The sequence below is a fragment of the Lynx canadensis genome, chromosome B1 (genome assembly GCF_007474595.2).
Source record: "Lynx canadensis isolate LIC74 chromosome B1, mLynCan4.pri.v2, whole genome shotgun sequence".
Taxonomy (NCBI): domain Eukaryota; kingdom Metazoa; phylum Chordata; class Mammalia; order Carnivora; family Felidae; genus Lynx; species Lynx canadensis.
In genome coordinates this window covers 28,205,384-28,228,589 of record NC_044306.2, presented here as the reverse complement: position 1 = coordinate 28,228,589, position 23,206 = coordinate 28,205,384, and the positions used below count along the sequence as shown (strand labels likewise).

Below are 23,206 nucleotides of genomic sequence, written 5' to 3'. Positions count from 1 at the left end.
CATGATTTCCCTGTAGGCAAGTCAAAGTGATCTTACAATAATATCACTTGGTGAGCCAGGAATCCTGAAAGAAAGGGTGTGAGTTAAAAATCAAGAGTGTTTAAAACATCAGGGGATCTATACAATGGAGATTAAAACTGAGAGGTGGGATGGATATCACACTGTCCTGAGAAGTACTTTCTTCACTACTATGTAGTGTAGACAGAGTATTGCTGTATTATTGTGAAACATAGATACATTCTATATCATATCTTAACTCACCAGGTAGTTTTGTGAAACCTGTGCTGGGTTAAGATAACCGTATATCCTTAAAAGAACAATTGACTTAGATAATACTTGTATTTTGGTGCTTTTTATTTCTATATTTAAAGTAAGACAGTAAGTGATAAGGGTTGCATATCAAGCAGAATTTTTCAGAGTTGGAACCATCAGTTGAGTGTTGTTTTTTTATTTTTTAAATAATAGTAATAAATAGAAGACATCAGCTCCGAATGAACCTTCTAATGATTTGTGCTGTTCAGTTTGATTTTTCTTTTCCTGAACATAATTGGGAAGCTGTCTTGTGGAGTAAAGTTGGTTAAAGTTTCTTTCATTTGTGATTTTAGACATTTTTGAGCTGTTTGTCAGACCCATGTAGGAGATGATTGATAATTTAAAATTTCCTTCAGTTGTAATTGGAATTACACCTTTTAGTGACTCTACCCTCATTCTGTTTGCATGCCAGTGATGGATTGGGGCTGCAGGGAACGTGTGTCTCAGCCAGTGAGCTGTAGCAGAGTGGCTGAGTGGGACTTCTGAGAAAGTTTTCTAAGATAGATAGACTAGGCCAGCATGTACTCTTTAGTCTTTTGTCCCTTTGCCTTCTTGCTGAAATAGGGCACCAGATACAGTGACTAGAGTTGCACCACCAGTTTGTGACCATGAGTTGACAGTTGTGTTCACTGCAGATCACAAGGTAGGTGGAAAGAGTCTGCTGTCCTGGTGACCCTTGAGAAGCTGCACCAGTCCAGGATGCCTACCTCCAGGCTTCTTCTTAATGTGACAAAAATAAACCCAGTTTGTATTCTCCCCCCCGCCCCCACTGCCAAAAGGGATAATTTCAGTATTATAATGATTATAAAATAATGTACTTACCACACAGCTAAAAATCAACCCCTAAAGAATATCAGTTTGCAAAAGGATAGCTATTTCCACATTATACATGTGGAAGGAAGACTGCATATTTTTTAAGTTAATCCCTGCACCCACCATGGGGATCGAACTCACAACCCCAAGATCACGAAAAGTATATAAGGTTACACAGATTTGAACCAGAAGGGGAGTCCCTATTTCCTGAAAGATTTCTATACATATAATCTCTAACTAACTATAGGCAAAGAGAAGAAAAAACATGGGCTACATTGTTCATAACTCTTGGGAAGGCCTACCAGGCTAATGTAAGCAGAAACAATATTTGGTAGCCTAGAATCAAAAGGAAACCTGGAGAGGGGCGCCTGAGTGTCTCAGTCGGTTAAGCATTTGATTCTTGATTTCAGCTCAGGTCATGTTCTCATGGTTCATGGGATCAGGCCCTGTGTCAGGCTCTGAGATGACAGTGAGGAGCCTTACTTGGGATTCTCTCTGTCTCTGTCTCTCTCTATCAAAAGTAAATAAACTTTAAAAAAAAAAAGGAAAGCTGGAGAACTTAGCTTGGAAATTTTGTAGAAATTAACAAAGAATGGCTCTTTTGGAATAGAACTTGCTATTGTCCCTACTGCTTAGAGTCACTTCAAATTAAAAGTCTGGGCTAAGTGCATCCAATTGGCATAGATGAATCTGGAGATAGACTTTGTGATTCCTACAATGTGTATGCAAACTTGCATTGCAATTTGTTTTACATATTCTAACATCAGTCCTTATGATTAGTTAATAGGACACTAATAGTCACTGAAAACAAGTTGAAGTGAATGGGAAACATGTCTTTGTAGAAATGTGAACCTGCTTACCCTTACATGATCTCTGTCTTTCATCTTACATGTGGGTCAACAACAGAAGCATTAACATAGAGATTTTGTTAAACTTTTTAGTTTCCTGACCCCTTTATACTCTTAAAATTTAAGTTCCAAAAAGAGCTTTTCTTTATGTGGGTTGTATGATTGATACTTTATTAGCAATTAACGCTGAAATATTAAAAGATAAAGTTTCTTCAACATAGTCGCAATATTAGTTTCTTCAACATAGTTTCAATATTACACGTCTTGGAACATTTTTTTTTGTTTTTGTTTAATTTGAGCGTGTGCGAGAAGGGGAGAGGGGTAGAGGGGGAAGAGAGAAAATCTTAAGCAGGCATTCAGGAAGGAGCCCAATACAGGGCTCGATACCATGACCCTGAGATCATGACCTGAGCTTGAAATCAAGAGTCGGACACTCATCCGACTGAGCCACCCAGACACCACACAAGTCTTAAAAGTATGAAAGCCATCAATATTCCCAAAATCTCTTTACCTAGACTTAAATAACTTTTTGATAAAATACAGAAAAGTATAAATTACATTTAAGTCCATTACTATAAAAATAGTTACAAGCCCTCTTCCATTTAACAGTTCAAACAAAGATGGCTAATTCAGAGACTTATATTCCCAGACACTGTTGTATAGTTTCTTAGGGTGTCTCAAAACTATGACCTCTTAATGTTGACTACCAGTTAGTGATTTTTTAAGACATAGTTTGTTCTCCAGATATCTTTAGATGATAGATGTCAGTATGTTTCTGTTATCTTGTGTGCTATAAATATTTTCCCAGGCTTCTCCTTTTATCTTTTTGTATGAGAAATTTTTATTTTGTTTGGTGCAGCCCATCTAAACCAGCCTGTTGATGCCAGAGGGTTTACCTGTTCCTCTTTTTATCTCTGGTGCCTGGCCTACAACACACACTTCACAAATGTGTGTTACATGTATACATGAACATTACTCTTCAGGAGTATTTTGATGTGTCAGGTGATTGCTGTGTATGGTATACATCAAAGTGAATGGATTATCATCTTAACAACTGTTGTCCTATGCAGTTACAAATGTTAAATAACTTTTCCTGTTTTTGGTAATGTTTCCTTTAGTAGATTTGTACTTGTGATTAGCTTGTTAAATTACTAATGTTATATGACTTGAGGATTTTCTTTAACTCTGCAAAATCTTGGTTACTTGCTCCTGTTTACTTGAAAAGCAAGTTTTTGCTTGCTGAGTAAATGACAATGATTTTCTCATTTTAAGCCTGTTGCCATTGACCTTTTTTTTTTTTTTTTCCAGTTGATAGTTACATTGCAGGAGGTTATGTTGCTTTTGAAGGTCTTCTGATTGTTTTCTCAATCTTCAGCTGTTTTATGGGATCCTGTTGACTTTGGGATTTGGCTTTTGTAAACTCAGTTCTTCTATTGAGGAATTTCCTTCTCTACACCCCTGCTTCCCTGATGCGTTAGTGGTTTGACAGGACTTGGCTGACTTTGCTATAAGTATTTTGCCCTTGTGATCTAAACCAGCTATTTGGAGAACCTAACACTTAAAAATTGGCCAAACAGCTTCTTGGAGTGGAGTTCCTAGACCGTTTTCCTTATTTTAATAGGTGATCATGAAGTAGGTTTAGGACTTATCTTTTTCGTTTATATATCAAATGCCCTTTATATCAATATTAGCATTAGGTTTCATATGTGTAACAAAAAACCCAAAAAAAGCGTTTAACCAAAGTAGCAGTTTATATTTTTCTTATATATAGGCATATCTGGAGGTGATACGGTAGCCCTACAAAGTTACTAGGAAACCATAGACACTTGCCGTATTATTTTTCTGTGGCTGCTGTAACAAAATATTACAAACTGGGTGGCTTAAAACAGCAGAAATATATTATCTCACAGCTCTGGAAGCCAGAGGTTCAAAATCAAGGTGTCAGCAGGGCCACACACCCTCTGGAAGCTCTGAGAGAATCTGTCCCTTGCCTCTTAACAGCTTCTGGTGGCTGGTGACATTCCTTGGCTGCATCACTTCATTCTGCCTCTATCTTCACATGAGGGTGTGTGTGCGTGCGCTTGTCTGTCCGTCCAAAACTCCCTCTGCCTCATTATGCCTGTTGTGATAATCTAGGATAAGCTCCTCCTGTCAGAATCCACAATCACATCTTTTTCATGCGAGGATAATATTCACAGGTTTTGGTGATTAGGAAGTGACTATATCTTTGTGGGTGTTTTTTCAGCTTTGCCACATCTTCCAGCACTCTCTTCTCCTGTTACCAGGGAGCAGCTCTTGTCCTTGTGGTCTGAGGTGGTTTTTGAAGTTCCAGCCATCCCATAAAGCATTCCAGGAAACAGGATGGAGAGTGATGAAGGACATGCCTTCATTTCCTTAAGGAAATTTTCTGGTTCCCACATAACACTTCTTACATCTCACTGACCAGAACTTAGTCTCGTTGCTATCTGTAGCTACATAGAGGCTGGTGCTATGGACTATTTGTGTCCCCCCCAAAATTTATAGATGAAGCCTAATTACCAATGTGATGGTTTTTGGAGAGGGGGCCTTTGAGAGGTAGTTAGGTCATGAAGGTAAAGCTCCCATGAATGGGATTAGAGCCCTTATTTAGAAGAGACTCTGGAGAGATGACTTCCCTCCTTCTCTCCCTCCCTCCCTCTCTCTCCCTCTCACTCTCTCACCACCATGTGAGAATACAGCAAGAAGGCATGCCTCTGCAAAACAGGATGAAGGTCCTCACCAGGAATTGAATCTGCTGGCACCTTGGTGTTGGGCTTTCCAACCTTCAGAATTGTGAGGAAGCAGTTTGTGTTGTTGAAGCCATCTAGTCTGTGGTATTTGCTGTAGGAGCCTGAACTAAGGCAGCTGAGAAGTAGAGTCTTTGAGCTGGGAGCATGGCTACCTTGACTATAATTAGTTTAATTATGGAGAAGGAAGGGGAGACTAGTTATTGAGGTTAAGCAGTCTTTGCCTTAGATCACATTACATTTTGTTAGCTACTGTCCATTGTTTTCCAAAGAAGATGTATAAATGTTCATTCCTACCAGTAGGGTATGAGAATAGGCTTGCTAACAGTAAGTGAATGTCTTTTTTGCCAATCTTACGGATGGAAAAGAAGCATTTTTAAAAAAATTTTTTATGTTTATTTATTTTTGAGAGAGGGGAGGGGGGAAGGGGCACAGAGAGGGAGACAGAATCTGAATCAGGCTCCAGGCTCTAAGCTGTCAGCACAGAGCCCGACACGGGGCTCGAACCCACAAACCGTGAGATCATGACCTGAGCCAAAGTTGGATGCTTAACCAATTGAGCCACCCAGGAGCCCCAAAGAAGCATATTTTTTTCAATGTTTTATTTATTTTTGAGACACACACACACACACACACACACACACACAGCATGAGCAGGGGAGGGGCAGAGAGAGAGGGAGACAGAATCCAAAGCAGCTCCAGGCCCTGAGCTGTCAGCACAGAGCCTGACCCCAGGCTCGAGCTCATGAAGCATGAGATCATGACCTGAGCCAAAGTTAAAGGACAGGAAATAATCAGTAACTAAAAAAAGAGGCACAGCCCAGGGCTATGATCACCAAGTGGCACAATGAAGTACCACTCCTTACTGTACCCTGCCACTCCAAGCCATATGAATAAACTAGCAAAACCCAGAGGGTTTTCATTGACATCCCTCGTCTCTGAAAAGAGACAGCTAAGTGGGATCTTGATCTGGTCCTCTCTTGTCTGAGAAATAGTGGAAATGGCTATTGGAAAGAAATGGGAAGCGAGTGGTGGGCCTGACAGCGACAGAACTGAATGTGTCATGGCTGCCCAAACTAAGACAAGACACTGGGAAGTATGTCCAAAGTCTGAGAGTGTACCCCTATGGGAGTGGAGTGAGCCCTAAAAAACCTCAGAAGCAAATGCAGTTTGTAGGCATTCTAGACCCCACACACCCTCTTGTGAGCCCTCTTACCTTCTCTCTTGGCTACATAAAGAAGAATTGAAATTAACTACCTCAACATTAAACCTGTGGTTCAGGGGCACCTGGCTGGCTCAGCTGGAAGAGCGTGCAACTCGATCTCACAGTCATGAGTTCGAGCCCCACGTTGGGTGTCAAGATTATTTAAATAATTTTTTTTAAAAAACTTTAAACCCTTGTTTCATTGGGGAAAACAAACCAGTCTCATGTGGTAGAGTGGGAGTTAATAAATCACCTACAATATATTGGCATAAATAGAAGGTTTAGACAACCACAAAGTGAGAACAGCATGGCAAGCAAATTACAGCAAAGCAAGAATGGAACATAGCTTGGGAAATACTGTACAAAAGACCCAAAGTAAAAATAAAAGCAAACCTTATCCCGAGGAACAGGAAGAAATTACCCAAATGTGCTCAAATTATAAAACAACTGACAGTGATGTGGATTAAATAAAAGAAGCTTGAAAAACGATAGCATAGGAGGAGATGAATAGAGATTTAGGAAGCATTGAGGTCAAAATCAGTAGTAATACAAAAGAAGCAGAATAGATGTAGCAGGAAAAAATCTACCTCCAGAAAGTTAAGGTAATCACAAGGAATGCAAGTGACAACAACAAAAAAACAAACATAATTAAAAATAATTCAGGTAATTAAAATTTTTTTTAATTTTAAATTCCAGTCTACAAGGAATGCAAGTGACAACAACAAAAAAACAAACATAATTAAAAATAATTCAGGTAATTAAAATTTTTTTTAATTTTAAATTCCAGTCTAACACAGTGTTATATTAATTTCAGGTGTACAATATAATGATTCACCAGTTCCATACATCACCTCGTGCTTCTCACAAGTGTACTCCTTAATCTCCCATTGCCTTATAACTTCTGAAATAGGAAATTCAAATAGAGCAGATTCCATGTCATGACAAGAGAATGTCCCCTAACTTAAGAAATGATGATATTTATAAGTCAAAGGAGTGTGATCTTACTAAGTTTTAGGAAATCTTACTCTTAGGCTTCCAGAACTGTGAGAAGTAAAATTCTGTTGTTTCTAAGCTACTCAGTCTATGGCATTTTTATTGTAGAATGCCAAACAGACTAAGACATTAGTAATTACAAGATTTATAAGGGGAAAAAAAATTGTCATTCTGGAGTGTATATGAAAAATCCAAGAGAATCTGTAAAATTTTAAGTGGCACAGTCGGGCAACTGACTTAAGCTCAGGTCATGACCTCAAATTGTTGAGTTTGAGCCCCACATTAGGCTCTGCTGTCAGTGCAGGGCCCTCTTCAGATCCTTTGTCTCCCTCTCCCTGCCCTTTTCCACTTGTGTTCTCCCTCTCTCTCAAAACTAAATTTTAAAAAAAATTTTTAAATAAAGTTTTAAGTATTCTAAGTTATGAGTATTATGTAAAAATCTGGCATAAGAGATATTTTTAAAATCCCAGTACAGTATCAAATATAGATTATCTTGGATTATGTATGACAGCTGCAATAACAAGTAGACATTATTAGACAATTAAAAGACACTTGACCAGGGGTGCCTGGGTGGTTCAGTTAGTTAAGCGTCCGACTTGCACTCAGGTCATGATCTCAACAGCTTGTGAGTTCAAGCCCCGCGTCAGGCTCTGTGCCCTCAGCTCAGAGCCTGGAGCCTGCTTCTGATTCTGTGTTTTGCTCTCGCTCTCTGCCCCTCCCTCGCTCACACTCTGTCTCTCTCTCAAAAATAAAAATAAAAAAATAAAAAACTTGACTGAAGAATAAAGGAGATCTGAAATAATTGTCAGTACTATATTTATCAGTGTAAAAACTTCATATTCTAAAGATGCCTACTCCAAATATATAAATTCAGAGCAATTTGAGTCAAAATCTCAACAAAATTTTAATAGGCCTTGACAAATTAGTTTTAAAATTCATATGGCAGGTTTAATGAAAGGACCAAAACCAAATAATTTTGAATAAAAGGAGTAAGTTCTCTGTTACCATCTCAGTTCTGTTACCATCATTTCTCATAGAATTAAATTAGTCTGTTACTGATGCAGGGGTAGTAGACCAGTGAGAAGGGAATCTGAGGCAAGGTTAAGATGCTGACACTTTATTCAGGGACTGTACAAGCCCAGGTAGCCCAAAAATCAGGTGAGAAAGCTGTGAAGCAATGTGATATATGATGCATTGCCTTGGGAGGTGAAGCTTCTGCCAAGTCCAGATAAATCATACCTCAGAGAAGCCCATGAAAGGAAAAACCAGGCTGGCAATTTATTTCCCTCTTCCCTTCTTTACTCTCTCTTCCCACTGGTCAAGGTGCACTCCAGATGACCCCCACCTGTTTCCGGATTGTGCATCCTGCCTTCAGCACTTGCTCAATAGACCAGATCCCACATCCCCACCATGTGTCATTCCATGCCTGGAAATAGAGGAGCAACTTGGCATAGTTAGGGCTCAGCATGAGGACCAACCAGGTCCACAACTTCACCTTAAATTCTAACCAGCTCAGGGTACCATCAGTGATGACAGCAGTACAGTTCAGAAGACAGGCAGCTCCTTTTTTTTTTTCTCTTTTTTTAAAATATTTTTTAATGTTTTATTTTATTTTTGAGAGAGAGAGCATGAGCAGGGGAGGGACAGAAAGAGAGGGAGACAGAATCTGAAGCAGGCTCCAGGCTCCAAGCTGTCAGCCCAGAGCCTGATGCGGGGCTCGAACTCATGGGCCATGACGAGATCATGACCTGAGCTGAAGTTGGATGCTCAACCGACTGAGCCACCCAGTCCCCCCGACAGGCAGCTTCCTAAGAAAAAGAATTATAAAGGAATCTGAGAAAGTGTACAGGGCAGTTTCCAGTACAAATAAGAAATCAGGAAACAGAATGTTGGTCTTTACAAAAGGCTGGCACTATATAAATAGTGCTGGACTAGCTGAGTAACCACTAAGAAAAATAAAAAGTTCCCAAAGGCGCCTAGCTGGTTCAGTCGGTAGAGCATGTGACTTTTGATCTTGGGGTTGTGTATTTGAACCCCACTTTGGGTGTAGAAATTACTTAAAAAGAAAATCTTTTTTAAAAAATGAATCCCTACGTTATAACAAATTCCAGCTGAGTTCAAGATCTGTTAAATGTGAAAAGGCAAACTGGGATAAAAACACAGGAGTGCTGTAGGACCTGGGTGGTTCAGACTCCATCTCAGCTCAGGTCTTGATCTCGTGAGTTCAAGCCCAGCGTTGGGCTCCGTGCTAGGTGGGGAGCCTACTTAAAAAAAAAATACAGGAGTGCCTTTTTGGACCTAGATGTGGAGAACAATTTCTAAAACAAGACCCAAGCACCAGAAACTGTAAAGGAGGAAAAGAAATAGATTTGGCTGTCTTCGAAACAATAAAAGAAACTTAACTAGTGACACTAGAAGCGAAATAAAAACACCAGCCCCAGATTGAGAGAAGATATTTAAAATGCATAAAACCAATAAAAGGTGAATATTCATAATTAAAAAAAAATTGGTACAACTCTATAGGGACAATATAAACAACCAAATAGAAAATTAAGCTAATTTTGTGAGTAGTATTTCACCAAAAAAAAAAAAAAAAAAAAAAAATTCAATGACCAGTAAACATAAAAAGCTACTTTAAAAAAAGTGTACCTGTTAGAGTTGCAAATTAAAAGATACTATTTCTGACCCATTGGCAAGAATGTTAAAGCGTTGACAGAGATGCAGAGCAGCAGAAACTTCTGTATAGACATTGAAAATTCATGTTTTTAAATGCTCTTCAGATGATCACATCTGCCAAGGCAGAGAAATGTCTGTCCCTAAAATTCTACTCTCCTACAGTCTTAAGCTCTCCTCTACCAGGTCCTACTGTAAGCTTCATCCTTAGTGTTTGACTTTTGTTGCCATGTCATTTTCTCTACCTTCGCCTTACTTTGTATGTCTTCGTTGGTCCAGTTCTTCCCTCTTATTCTTCATGGTTTTCTGTTCCTCATCTACCATAGATCTGGAAACTCTATAAATAGCTTATTAAAATTTTGCACATAATTAAGTAACTGGGCCCAAAAGAAGGCCTAAGAGACTCTTCTGGCAGGTTGGTAGGGAGGTACATAAACTTTTATCATATCTGTTTTATTACTTTAAGAGGCCTTTTTAATTTTCTCTGTTTCTGGGCTCTTTTTCTATTAGGCAGAGTTGCTGGCTAGATGAGACTTAATGAACTTTAATTTAGCCTGTTTATTTACGTATTTTGCCATGGTTTACATATAAATCCTGTCCTTCAAGGCCTTCTAATGCTGTGTTTTTGTTTTTTTTAATCTTTATTTATTTTTGAGAGAGAGAGACAGGAGTGCGAGAAGGGGAGAGGAACAGAAGGAGACACAGAATCCGAAGCAGTCTCCAGGCTCCGAGCTGTCAGTGTAGTGCCTGACACGGGGCTTGAACTCCTGAACCGTGAAATCATGACCTGAGCTGAAGGCAACCACTTAACCGACTGAGCCATCCAGGAGCCCTGACTAATGCTATGTTTTAATTTGACTCAAATGTAAAATAGTTGCAATAAGGAAGTTGAATGTTAGCCTATGAATTGGTGTAAGAAGTACAAAACATTTGAATGATTGGTAACTTTTCTGTATTGACCTTTTATTAAATTTTTTTTTTTCAACGTTTATTTATTTTTGGGACAGAGAGAGACAGAGCATGAACGGGGGAGGGGAAGAGAGAGAGGGAGACACAGAATCGGAAACAGGCTCCAGGCTCCGAGCCATCAGCCCAGAGCCTGACGCGGGGCTCGAACTCATGGACCGCGAGATCGTGACCTGGCTGAAGTCGGACGCTTAACCGACTGCGCCACCCAGGCGCCCCTGTATTGACCTTTTAAAAAATGCAAATAAGATTATTTTTTTAAATGAAAGATTTCTTGAGATGGAATTCCTATTGATATATTTCTAATAAATACAGTGCATTCAGAATTCAGTCAGCTCACTGACTTTTAGTGTATTGCAGATATACTAAATATTACCACAATATTAGAACAACATTAGTACATTTTCATTGCCCACAAAAGGAACACTGTACCTCTTAGCTTTTATCCCCTAATCCTTCAGCCTTAGGCAACCATTAATCTTTCTGTCTCTGTATATTTGCCTGTTCTGAATATTTCATGTAAATAGAGTCATACAACATATGCCCATTTGTGACTGACTTCTTGGACTTAACATGTTCAGAGTTACAGCCTGTATCAATACTTTTTATTGCTGAATGATACTCCATCAAATGAGCAATACCATATTTTATTTATCTCCTAATCATTTACTGGACATTTGGGTAGTTTCCACTTTTTGGCTATTATGAATAAAGCTGCTATGAACATGTGTAAACTTAAGTTTTCGTTTCTCTCAAGTATATGTCTAGGAACAGAATTGCTGGATCACATGGTAATTCTATGTTTAACATTTTGAGGAACTGCCAGACTTTTCCACGGCAGCTGTGCCATTTTACATTCCCACCAACAGTGTGCGAGAGTTCCAATTTCTCTGCATCCTCAGAGACAGTTGTTACCTTTGAAATTTAGCTATCCTAGTATATGTAGTGTGGTGTCTCATTGTGGTTTTAGTTTTATGATTTTCTAAGGTATCTTTTTTCTCCATATTTTCTTTTAACAGGCTAAGGAAATTTTAACAAAAGAATCAAATGTGCAAGAGGTTCGTTGTCCTGTTACCGTGTGTGGAGATGTGCATGGTCAATTCCATGATCTTATGGAACTCTTTAGAATTGGTGGAAAATCACCAGATACAAACTATCTATTCATGGGCGACTATGTAGACAGGGGCTATTACTCAGTGGAGACTGTGACTCTTCTTGTGGCATTAAAGGTATGATTAATGAAATTCAATTTTGTTTTCAAGCCTCAAACCAGCAAAAGACGAGCATGACAGTATTGCATATCATCTGTTCTATTTTACGATCCATTCAATTTATAGCCCCTTAAAATATAACCATTGGTTTTACATCTTGTAAAAAAGAGAAAAATGAAAATGTTAACATTTAACTTGTCCTGCCTACTCCTGGTAAATCATTTCCCTTTGGTAATTCGCAGCTGAAGTCTTAGGATCATTTTTTATTTAGTCAGGTATCCCTCATAGTCAGGTAGTATAAGTTTGTTTTAATTCTTGCCTTGAGAAGTCTGTTATTCCTGTGTCTGTTTTTTTCTGTCACACAATACGTATCTTCATCACTTCATAGCTTCAGCTAGTGTAAGTGTGGTATCTAATGTTTCTGACCTCTCCAAATGTGCCTTGCTTGCATATGCTTTGAGATTAAATGTTATTTAACACTTCGTCTTGTTACTTTTTTGTCCCCAAACTCTTCAGAGATTCCATGTTGCCTACAGAATCAAACCCTTTGGCTGGCCTTCTGTAGTCTAGCTTGAATTTGCTTGCTAGTAGTTGGTAGCATAAACTCCGTATTTCTTTTTTTTTTTTTTTTTTTTTTTTTTTAATTTTTTTAATGTTTATTTATTTTTGAGACAGAGAGAGACAGAGCATGAATGGGGGAGGGTCAGAGAGAGAGGGAGACACAGAATCCAAAGCAGGCTCCAGGCTCTGAGCCGTCAGCACAGAGCCCAACGCGGGGCTCGAACTCACGGACCGTGAGATCATGACCTGAGCTGAAGTCAGATGCTTAACCGACTGAGCCACCCAGGCGCCCCTAAACTCCGTATTTCAAATCAGAGAGTTTCAAAACACTCTGCCCGTCTTCATTATTTCCTTATTGGATTTTCCCACAAGATGACTCTGATTTCTTACCCCCTTCTGCCAAGAGTCAGCTTAAGTCCTACATTTTTCTTGAAGTCTCCAGCCATTTTTTTTAGCCTTGTTCCTTCTACTCTTAAGTACTAGGAAAATTACTCTTCCACTCCTAATTTATATTACCATAGTGGTTTATTGCCTTGTAGTATTTACGTCTCATAGCTCCTTAGTAAGATTAGTCCCTAAACAGTGTAAGTCACGTATTGCATTTATGTGGACCTGGCACCTACTTTTAAACACTGAGCTTAATGTTGGACACATAATGGTTAGTTAATAAATACGTATAAATTGAAGTATGCGTATGCAGCTTTTTGGTTAATTTGCTTTACAGAATCTGATGCTTTTTCATACTTCTTATCAGACACACTCCTAACTAAATAGTACGCTTATAAGGTATGTCTCTGTGTATTTTTATGAAGAGGAGACTAAATACATTTGAAATCTTGCCCAGATTTGGGAAGGGCCTATTTTTGTGTTTTTGTTAGCAATACAGTCTTTCCGTGGGAAATAAAAATTGAAAGGAGAGAGACAAGTTACTGTATAGAGTAGTTTGTCTTGGGTTCAAATCTTTGACCTTTGGTATCCATTTAGCAGTAAGATATCGTAGTGTATGGAAAGACCTAGAAGACTAGTAATTATTTGAGGATGAAGAAGACATTAAATACCAAGCATCATATATAATTTTATTAACAGTAATATCAGTTAATAAGATTCCAATGAAGGTGGTATAAATAGTAATGAAGAAGGACCATAAATATTTCAAAGGTCAGTCAAAGAATGAGAAGGTGTTTAACTCTGAAAAAGAATTAGCATTTAATGTAATAGCAAACAAAAGAGCCATTTAAAGAAATAGGTCAGAAATTTGCTTAAGATTAACACTAGTAACAATATGCTTTATTCCATGAATTTTTTTTGCTTTTCCTCCAGGTGCGTTATCCAGAGCGCATTACAATATTGAGAGGAAACCATGAAAGCCGACAAATTACCCAAGTATATGGCTTTTATGATGAATGTCTACGAAAGTATGGAAATGCCAATGTTTGGAAATATTTTACAGATCTATTTGATTATCTTCCACTTACAGCTTTAGTAGATGGACAGGTGTGTATGTGCTTATATGGTGGGGGGGGGGGGGAATAAAAGAAAAGCTGTGTTTTTGGTTTTTTGTTTTGTTTTTTTAAGATTTTCTAATAGTAATTTAGGGTTTAGATTTACATGACATGCTACCCACCTCTCCTTAGCTTTTTCTGCTTTTCCTTATAATTAAAATTTCAGAATATGGAATTGGGGGTAAGTTTTATGCACATTGTAACCAGAAGATTTCCCTGTTGTTCTCAGATGTATAAATATTTTGGCCAAAGTATTTGCCAGTATGCTTTTTTTGTTATAGATAAATACCATAAATAAATGCTTAAGACCCTGATGTGCAATACTAGTAAAGCAAAGCTGTTTTTTAAAACTAGCTCCACACATACACAGTTTGCTGACTACCATTAACTTTTTATTCCTGTTTTCATGGTAATTGCAAGAAGTAATATTGTGTATTAGACCTTCTCACTAAGAAGGGCATGCTTTCAGGCACTCGAGTAGCTCAGCTGGTTGAGCATCTGACTCTTAATTTAGGATCAGGCTCAGGTCATGATCCCAGGGTCGTGGGATTAAGCCTTTACTTGGGCTCCATGCTGACTGTGGAGTCTCCTTAAAATTCCCTCTCTCCCCCTCTGCCCCCTCCCCAGCTCATACATGCATTCTTGATTTTGGCTCAGGTCATATCTTATGGTTCGTGGGATCAATCCCCAAGTCAGTCTCTGTGCTGACAGCACGGAGCCTGCTTAGGATTCTCTCCCTCTCTCTCAAAATAAATAAACATTTAAGAAATAAAGATAAAAGCAGAAATGGGTACCAAAAAACCACTAGGAATGAGAAGGCATTACTATCAATGTGAATGTGCTTACTTACAATCACAATAACATAGGGTACAGATTTATTTTATTGAACTTGAAAAAATAGATGAAATTTATTTTGGCAAATTAGTTTTTAAGGAAATTAGGCCAGTGTAAATAGACTACCAAACTTAGAAGGAATTGGAAAAGTAACCAGGTCTAGATAGTTTTATAGGCAAATTCTGCCAAAGGTACATCTGTGTTCCAGAGGTTAGGCAAAGATGGAGAGCTTCAAAATTCATTCTTTGAGGCTAGTAGTATAACCTCAATACCAAGCCAGACATGGCAAGGACCAAAAAATAAAACTCAGTTAAGTAGTAAAATAAAATAATACTAATTGAATAAAGAAACTTACATTGACTATACTTAATCAGCAAAACATCAGAAATCTCATCAAAATCAGGAGAAAAATGCCCTCTTAAAGCTTCCCTAGAGGATGGGTCTGGGAATAGATATTTTACCCACCCACCCCCCAAATTTGTATTTCTCAGTTTTGTTTCGGAAGTTCTAACCAGTGCACTGATCAATAAAAAGAATTAAAAGGAATAAACACTGAGAAGAAATTAACAAATATTTTTGCTAACACGATTATGTACTCCAAGAACTCTTAAGAAAGCTGAAAAATGGAGCAGGAATTGATAGTCTTTGGTATATGAGAAAAAATTTTATATGTCAGAAAATGTAATGGTGAATCACAAGAATGGAACTCACATCCACTAGAGAAGGGAAAAAAAACCCTATACAAAATATTTAGGAATATAAGGGGAAAAATTTTTTTTTAAGTTTATTTGAGAGAGGTGGCGTGCACGTGAGTTGGGAGGAGCAGAGAGAGAGGAAGAGAAATAATCCTAAATAGGCTCTGTGCTGTCAGAATGTAGGCTGACTCAGGCTCAATTTCAAGAACCGTGAGATCATGACCTGAGCTGAAACCAGGTCAGATGCTTAACCAGCTGAGCCACCCAGGCGCCCCAAGAAGAAATATTTCAAAGTATCAACTGTCTCTGATGATGTGATTTTTTGTTTCCTTTTCCACTGTATTTTATAAACTTTCCAAGTATTATTAAACTTTTGAAAAGAAGAGCTCTTAGGATTGACATTTATAGTAACCATTATTGTCTCTCTGTTAACTTTCAGCATTTAACAAAACACTCTTTTTTCTTTTTTTTTTTTTAATTCATAAACAGATATTCTGCCTTCATGGTGGCCTCTCTCCATCCATAGATACACTGGATCATATAAGAGCCTTGGATCGTTTACAAGAAGTTCCACATGAGGTAATTTTAGTTTTAATTTTAAAAATAAATACAACCATACTGTAGTAAAGCTAAAGGAGTTAAACTTAACTGTCAATAATTTATGACATGTACTTAATTTTCTTGGCCAGGGCCCAATGTGTGATCTGTTGTGGTCAGATCCAGATGATCGTGGTGGGTGGGGTATTTCACCACGTGGTGCTGGCTACACATTTGGACAAGACATTTCTGAAACATTTAACCATGCCAACGGTCTCACACTGGTTTCTCGAGCTCACCAACTTGTAATGGAGGTATGTCCTTTTCTTGCACGATGATCTTTATTTCAAATAAATCTATATCTCTATAATAAGGCTTCATGAAATAGTCCTTCCTATTACCTAAATTAATGAAGAAAATATTTGGCTGGTTTTAGCAGGTAGTACTAGTTGGCCAGAGAAAAGTTGCAAAAATATTACCAAAAAATTTCCTTGTATCCTACACTCAGATTCTGCAAATACAAAAATTTTCACATATTTTCATCTTTGCTTTATCATTCCATCTCTACCCTCCAACTTCCCTTCCTCCATGCACACATTACTTTCTTTTAAACTTATTTGAATGCCAATTGAAGATATGGTACTCCTTTATCTCCAAATTTCCATGTAAATTTTGCAAAAATAAAGGTTTTTCTCTTATGACAGTATAGTTCTTGCGTCCAGAAATTTGCATTGATATATTACTATGATCTAATCTAAACACTTCATTTGAGTTTTTCAGTATACCACTAATGTTCTTGATAGGAAAATTTAATTATGTATGAGCATGTATAATCCAGGATCATGCTGTTTGGACTCCTTTAATGTAGAAATAATTCCTCAGATTCTCTGTTTTGCATAATCTTTACATTTTTGAAGACTACAAGCAATTTTATTTTGTAGACTGATGTTTCCTTATGATTCAGGATATGCATTTTTGGCAGGCATATTGCAGAATAATGTGATATGCTTCTCAGTGCATCATATTCAAGTCATGGAATCTATTTACCCTATAGTTTGTTGGTGTTATCTGCTTAAATCAGTTAAGGTAGTGGCCACCAGATTTTTCTACCATGATGTTACTGTTTTATAAATACTAAAGGAATAGAAATAGAGTTTTATCTTTTCAAACCAGTAGGGAGTAGCTTCAAGATGTTAGAGAAAGGGGCCTCTGGGTGGCTCAGTCGGTTGGGTGGCCGACTGTAGCTCAGGTCATGATCTCACAGTTTGTGGGTTCAAGCCCCGCATTGGGCTCTGTGCTGACAGCTCAGAACCTGGAGCCTGCTTCTGATTCTGTGTCTCCCTCTCTCTCTGCCCCTTCCCTGCTTGCTCTCTTTCTGTCTCAAAAATAATAAACATTACAAAAAATAATAAAAAAAAAAAAATAAAGATGTTAGAGAAAACTTCAACCCAGTTGAGGCAGGAGGAGTGAGAATATGGTTAATAAGGACTATAAATTCATACAGTAAAAGATAAACCTAATTCTATCAGTAATCATAAGAGAGAGATGTGAATGGATGAAAATTTTTATTTCCCTAAAATACTGAAAGTCTGAAGTAGATAATCAAAATTCAGCTGTTAACTGGGATGAATCTAAAACATAATGAAAAAATAAAGAGTAAAACTTAGAAGTAAAACATGACAGTGCAGCCTAGAAAGAGGGAAAATAGTATGTTGGCATATCAATTAGATAGTTATCCGAAGTCAACTAATAATGTGAATCAAATAGGCTCTAAGATAAAAGGTATATTTTGAAATAAAAAGAGGTCATTCCTGATAAAAACTGGCCTAGTGATCTAGGGAAGAAATAATTCTAGGTTTTTGTTTACCTAGTAATAAACAGATTCTAAACATAAAGCAAAAGTTGATACAATTTATAAGGAAAAGTTATGTGAAGTCTTCCATCATTGTGGGAGAAATTTTAATACACATCATAGCCAAGAGCTGAAGTATAGATCTAAGTAGAACAGCACCATTACTGAGCCTCCGTGTCACAGAACCCTGTGCCCAACAGTTGAGTATTCAGTGCAGGTGCACAGTGTTAAGGATGGATACCATATAAGGTAGCATAGAAGACTACGTTTCCACCAAGAATATTTTATAAGTTTTGAATTTAGTTTTCTAAACTTACCTGTGTCAATATTATAATTTTATAATGAAATATTTTGTGTTGTTTTTTTTAATGCTGCAGGGATACAATTGGTGTCATGATCGGAATGTGGTTACCATTTTCAGCGCACCCAATTACTGCTATCGTTGTGGGAACCAGGCTGCTATCATGGAATTAGATGACACTTTAAAATACTCCTTGTAAGTAACTTGATGTTAAATACAATTTTTAAATTGTATATAATTGCTTTTAGAAGGAAAACTTTAAATGTAGATAGATTTCTGGTGCTCCTGGGTGTCTCCCAGTCAAGCTTATAACTCTTGATTTGGCTTAGGTCATGATCTCACAGTTCTTTGGATTGAGCCTCGCGTCAGGCTCTGCACTGCCAGCTTGGGATTCTGTCTCTCTCCCTGCCACTCCTCTGCTTGCACATGCTTGCTTGCTCGCTCTCTCAAATAAACTCTTAAAAAAAAAAAAAAAAAGATTTCTGCTTCTCAAATAGTGGAGTAAGGAACTTGGCAAACCCTCTTCCCAGCAGAGACAATCATTTAACTAGAAAAAGTGATTTTAAACAATTATTACATGCTTTTGAATATTGTCCTAAATGCATGCAGCCCATAGAGAAACATTCTAAAAAATCTAAATCTCAGTAATAACAGCCACAATCTGTGGGATTTGAGCCATAGTGTGTTCCCTCCCTCTTTCCAGATCCCTTGTACAGAAACTACTCCACAGTCACTCCGCTCTGGACCCTGCTCATATTTTTTTCTGGTTTTAATCTTTTAGCCTCTGTTAAACTACACAACAAAGTTATTTCGAAGTCCCCTCTCTGTAGGCATGGGCTACTTATTGGTCAGAGGTTGTGCTGAAGCCTCCTTGGTCAGTGAAATGTTAGGGCCCACCCTAAACTAGTAAGATGGATGGAAATGTATGTGGCTTAGAAGTTGCTGTCACAGTCGAAAGAATTTACATTTTGGCTCACAGTTCAACAAAGCACCAGTATGTTGGGTGTGTGTGTGTGATTAGTCCTGAGAGGGCACAAGCTTAAGGATGACACAAAGTGTAGTTTTCCAGACTGTCAGAGATGTATGTGTTTGGGATTTTAAGCCTGGCTTCCTAGGAATTGCTTCTGGGTCAGAGGAACTTGTTTATTGGCCAGTAATTGATTAGAGATTGTGTTTAAGCCCCTAGTACCATTGAGGGTTATACCCATTTGTTGATTAGTTTCCTAGGGCTCCTGTAACAAATTACCACCAAGTGGGTTCCTGAACGGAATTTATTCTCACATATGTGGAGGCTAAAAGTTTGCAATCAGGGGGTTGGCATGGTGATGTTCCCTGTAAAGAATCCTTTCTTGCCTCTCCCTAGCTTCTCCTGGCTCCTGCAATCCTTGGTTTATAGATGCATCTCTCCAGTCTTTGTCTCTGTCTTCACGTGGCACTCTCCTCTGTGTGTTCCTTCTGAGGATACCATCAGATTGAATTTAGGGCTCAACCTAATCAAGTATAACCTCACCTTATCTGATAATATCTGCAAAGACCTTATTTCCAAATGGTGTCACGTTGTGAGGTTCTAAATGAGTATGAATTTTGGGGATAAACTGTTTGACCCAACACAGTCTGTGTGTGGCTTGAGAATGTTTTCAAGAATGCCCCAAGGGCAGCTAAGTGGTTCAGTTGGTTGATTGTCCAACTCTTGATTTCAGCTCAAGTCATGGTCTCATGTTTGTGGGATTGAGCCCTGCATCGGGCCCTGCGCCGACAGCACAGAGCCTACTTGGGATTTTCTCTCTCCTCTTTCTGCCCCCCCTTCCCAGCTCACACACATATGTGCTCGCTCTCAAATGTTTACTTTCTGCCCCCCCTTCCCAGCTCACACACATATGTGCTCGCTCTCAAATGTTTAAAAAAAAAAAAAAAAAAAGAATGCCCCCAAATGCTACACTAATTATTCCTGTTGTAGGTATAGTTAATATATATGCATAGTCTTCTTGTCTCCCAGTGTTGACTGTGATCCAAGGAAGCCAGGAAAGGCTCTTCTTTGCCCTTTGGTGTTTTACATTTCTTAAAAGTTCAACTGTACTACAAATACATCTGTATTTTTTGCACCCACATGCAGCTGGTTTTTAAATCAGTTATGAAGATGAAATTATACTGTCATTTGCAATTACTGTCATGTATGTTTCTTAATTGATGATAAGTTCAGTCTAAAGGAAGAGTATGAATAAAAAATGAGAAGGTTGGCTCCTGGGTGGCTCAGTCGGTTAAGCGTCTAACTTTGGTTCAGGTCATGATCTTGTGGTTCCTAAGTTCAAGCCCCACATCAGGTTCTGTGCTGTCAATGCAGAGCCTGCTTTGGATCCTCTCTACCCCTCTCTCTCTGCCACTCCCCACTCACACTCTCTTAAAAAATAAACTTTGGGAGCACTTGGGTGGCTCAGTCTCTGTTAAGCATCCAACTTCGGCTCAGGTCATGATCTCGCAGTTTCTGAGTTTGAGCCCCACATCGAACTCTGTGCTGACAGCTCGGAGCCTGCTTCAGATTTTCTGTCTCTCTCTGCTCTTCCCCTGCTCACACTCTGTGTCTCTCTCTCAAAAATAAATTAATATTTTAAAAAATGAGAAGGTTAACAATCTACACACTCTCCTCAGCTTCTTTAAGGGCATGAGATTATATGAAATAGTAATTATGATAATGCATTTTGGAGATTGTAACATAACATCAGTAGCAAAAAAAGGAAATGGAAAGGAGCTTACTATATAGTAGAAATGTCTCTTAAATCACTAGAATTTATGAATCTTAAGTAGAATTCCATAAGTTAAGTGATGTATGGTTAAGATCTAGAGCAACCAATAACAAAATAATTTAGGAAAAATAGCTAAAGTTATTAAGGGAATTTAAATGGCACACTAGAAAATATGCTTTTATTATTTTAATGTTCATTTATTTAGATAGCGCAGGGGAGGGGCACAGAGAGGGAGAACCCCAAGGAGCCTCTCCGCTGTCAGCCCAGAGCCTGACATGGGCCTTGTTCTCAGCAACCTTGAGATCATGACCCAAGCTGAAATCAAGAGTCCAGTGCTTAACTAACTGAACCACCCAAGCACCCCAAAATATGCTTTTAATAAAAAAGCAGTTAAAGTAGGAACCAAGAAACAAGACAAAAAGTGGCAGATACAAATCCAGTCATATCAGTATTAAATGTGAATGAGTGGTTTGAGTAATGCACTCAAAAGACAAAAATTATCAAGATTGTTTTTTTAAAGATCCAGCTTTATGATGTCTACAGGAAACATAGATTAAAAACAAATAGGTTGAAAATAGGTAAAAAAAGATATACCATTGCTAACAGCAACCACATGACTGCTGACCTGGTTATACTAGTATCAGACAAAAATAGATTTCAAAATAAAAATTGTTACACGAAGACATTTCACAATGATGAGAGTCAAACCATTAGGAACATATACCAGTTATAAACGTATGCATTTATTATGGAGCAAAACGAACAGAATTGAAAGAGGTAGTTCAACAGTAGTTGGAGACTTTAACATGTATGGAACATTTTACCCAAATGTGCCAAAACTCATGGGATTTGATGAAAGCAGTATTTGCAGGGAAATAAATAACTGTAAATGCCTATATTAAAAATCAGATTTTTAGAAAGATCTCAAGTCAGTAACCTAACTGTACTTTACAGACCCTAGAAAAAGAAGAGCAAACTAAATCCAGTGCAAGCATTTGGAAGGAAGTAAAATGAAATAGTAGACAAATAGAAAAAAGTCAAAACCAGAAGTTCTTTCCAACAAAATTAAAAAGCCTTGACAGGCCAACCAAAAATGAGTAAAGATTCACATTACCAAAAATCACTGCAAGACCCTACTGAAATAAAAAGAATTAGAATACAGTGAGTAACGGTATGGCAACAAATTAGGTAACTTGGGTGAAATGGACAAATTCCTAGAAAGACAAACTGCCAAAATTGACTCAGTTAGAAAATCGGAATAGTTGTAAACAACATAGTAAAAATGGGAAACAGCACTGCTCTACCGCAGTGTCTTCTTTATTAACTTCAAATCCTTTAACTATTTGCTTTCTTTTTTGCCACATCTAGCCTTCAGTTTGACCCAGCACCTCGTCGTGGAGAGCCTCATGTTACCCGGCGCACCCCAGACTACTTCCTGTAAATTCCTCCTGGGAAAAACCTGCCTTTGTATGTGGAAGTATACCTGGCTTTTTAAAATATATATATTTAAAAACAAAACAAAAAAAGCAACAGTAATCTATGTGTTTCTGTAACAAATTGGGATCTGTCTTGGCATTAAAACCATATTATGGACCAAAATGTGCCATACTAATGATGAGCATTTAGCACAATTTGAGACTGAAACTTAGTACAACACTATGTTCTAGATCGGTCAGTCTTAACAGTTTGCCTGCTGTATTTGTAGTAACCATTTTCCTCTGGACTGTTGAAGCAAAAAAGGTAACTAACTCCTTCATCTCCTTTTGCACTTACTTGGAAATTTTAGTTCTAGTGTTTAACTGGCATGGATTGATAGAGTTGGGTTTTATTTTTAAGAAAAATTCGCAAGCTAACTTCCACTTAATCCATTACCCTTTATTTTATTGAAATGTATAGTTAAATTAACTGAAGAAAAGATTCTTGGGAGTATGTTGTCATAACATTTAAAAAGGTTTCCCTTCATTTAAACTAAATTACTGTTTTATGTTGATCTGCATATTTCTGTATATTTGTCATGACAGTGCTTGCATCCTATTTGGTGTACTGAGCAAATAAACTTTCCATTTTAAACAGAAACAAATTGGTTTACTGTGGTACACTTTAAATGAAAGTTCTGCTTTTTTGACAATAAAACCTATTGACCTGTGATAAACAGTTGTGTTGGGGTAATTTAAGTATAATGTTCTTTGTATAAGGCTTATTTTCGGAAGAAAAATTGAACTAGTAGGCTGTATCTTTTAGACCATAGAAAAGCCATTTTTTCTTTCTAAACATGATTTCAGTAGGTAGTTCGTGTTAATGTATTGAAGTATGGATTGTATGCTAAAACTGTAGAATATTCTAGGGGCACCTGGGTGGCTCAGTTGACTTAAGTGTCCGACTTCAGCTCGGGTCATGA

General features: G+C 37.9%; 1 protein-coding gene across 1 annotated transcript in view; it reads left to right on the top strand.

Annotated features, from left to right (window-relative positions):
* The window catches only part of PPP2CB (protein phosphatase 2 catalytic subunit beta), a 34,940-nt gene extending 11,980 nt beyond the window's left edge, over window positions 1-22,960 (top strand). Inside the window, exons 2-7 of the mRNA XM_030312303.1 lie at window positions 11,594-11,803; window positions 13,667-13,840; window positions 15,867-15,956; window positions 16,067-16,228; window positions 18,144-18,262; window positions 22,177-22,960. Coding sequence (XP_030168163.1) covers window positions 11,594-11,803; window positions 13,667-13,840; window positions 15,867-15,956; window positions 16,067-16,228; window positions 18,144-18,262; window positions 22,177-22,249 — 828 coding nt within the window. The 3' untranslated portion in view covers window positions 22,250-22,960. The remainder of the gene's footprint in view (window positions 1-11,593; window positions 11,804-13,666; window positions 13,841-15,866; window positions 15,957-16,066; window positions 16,229-18,143; window positions 18,263-22,176) is intronic.
* Window positions 22,961-23,206: the final 246 nt, after the last annotated feature.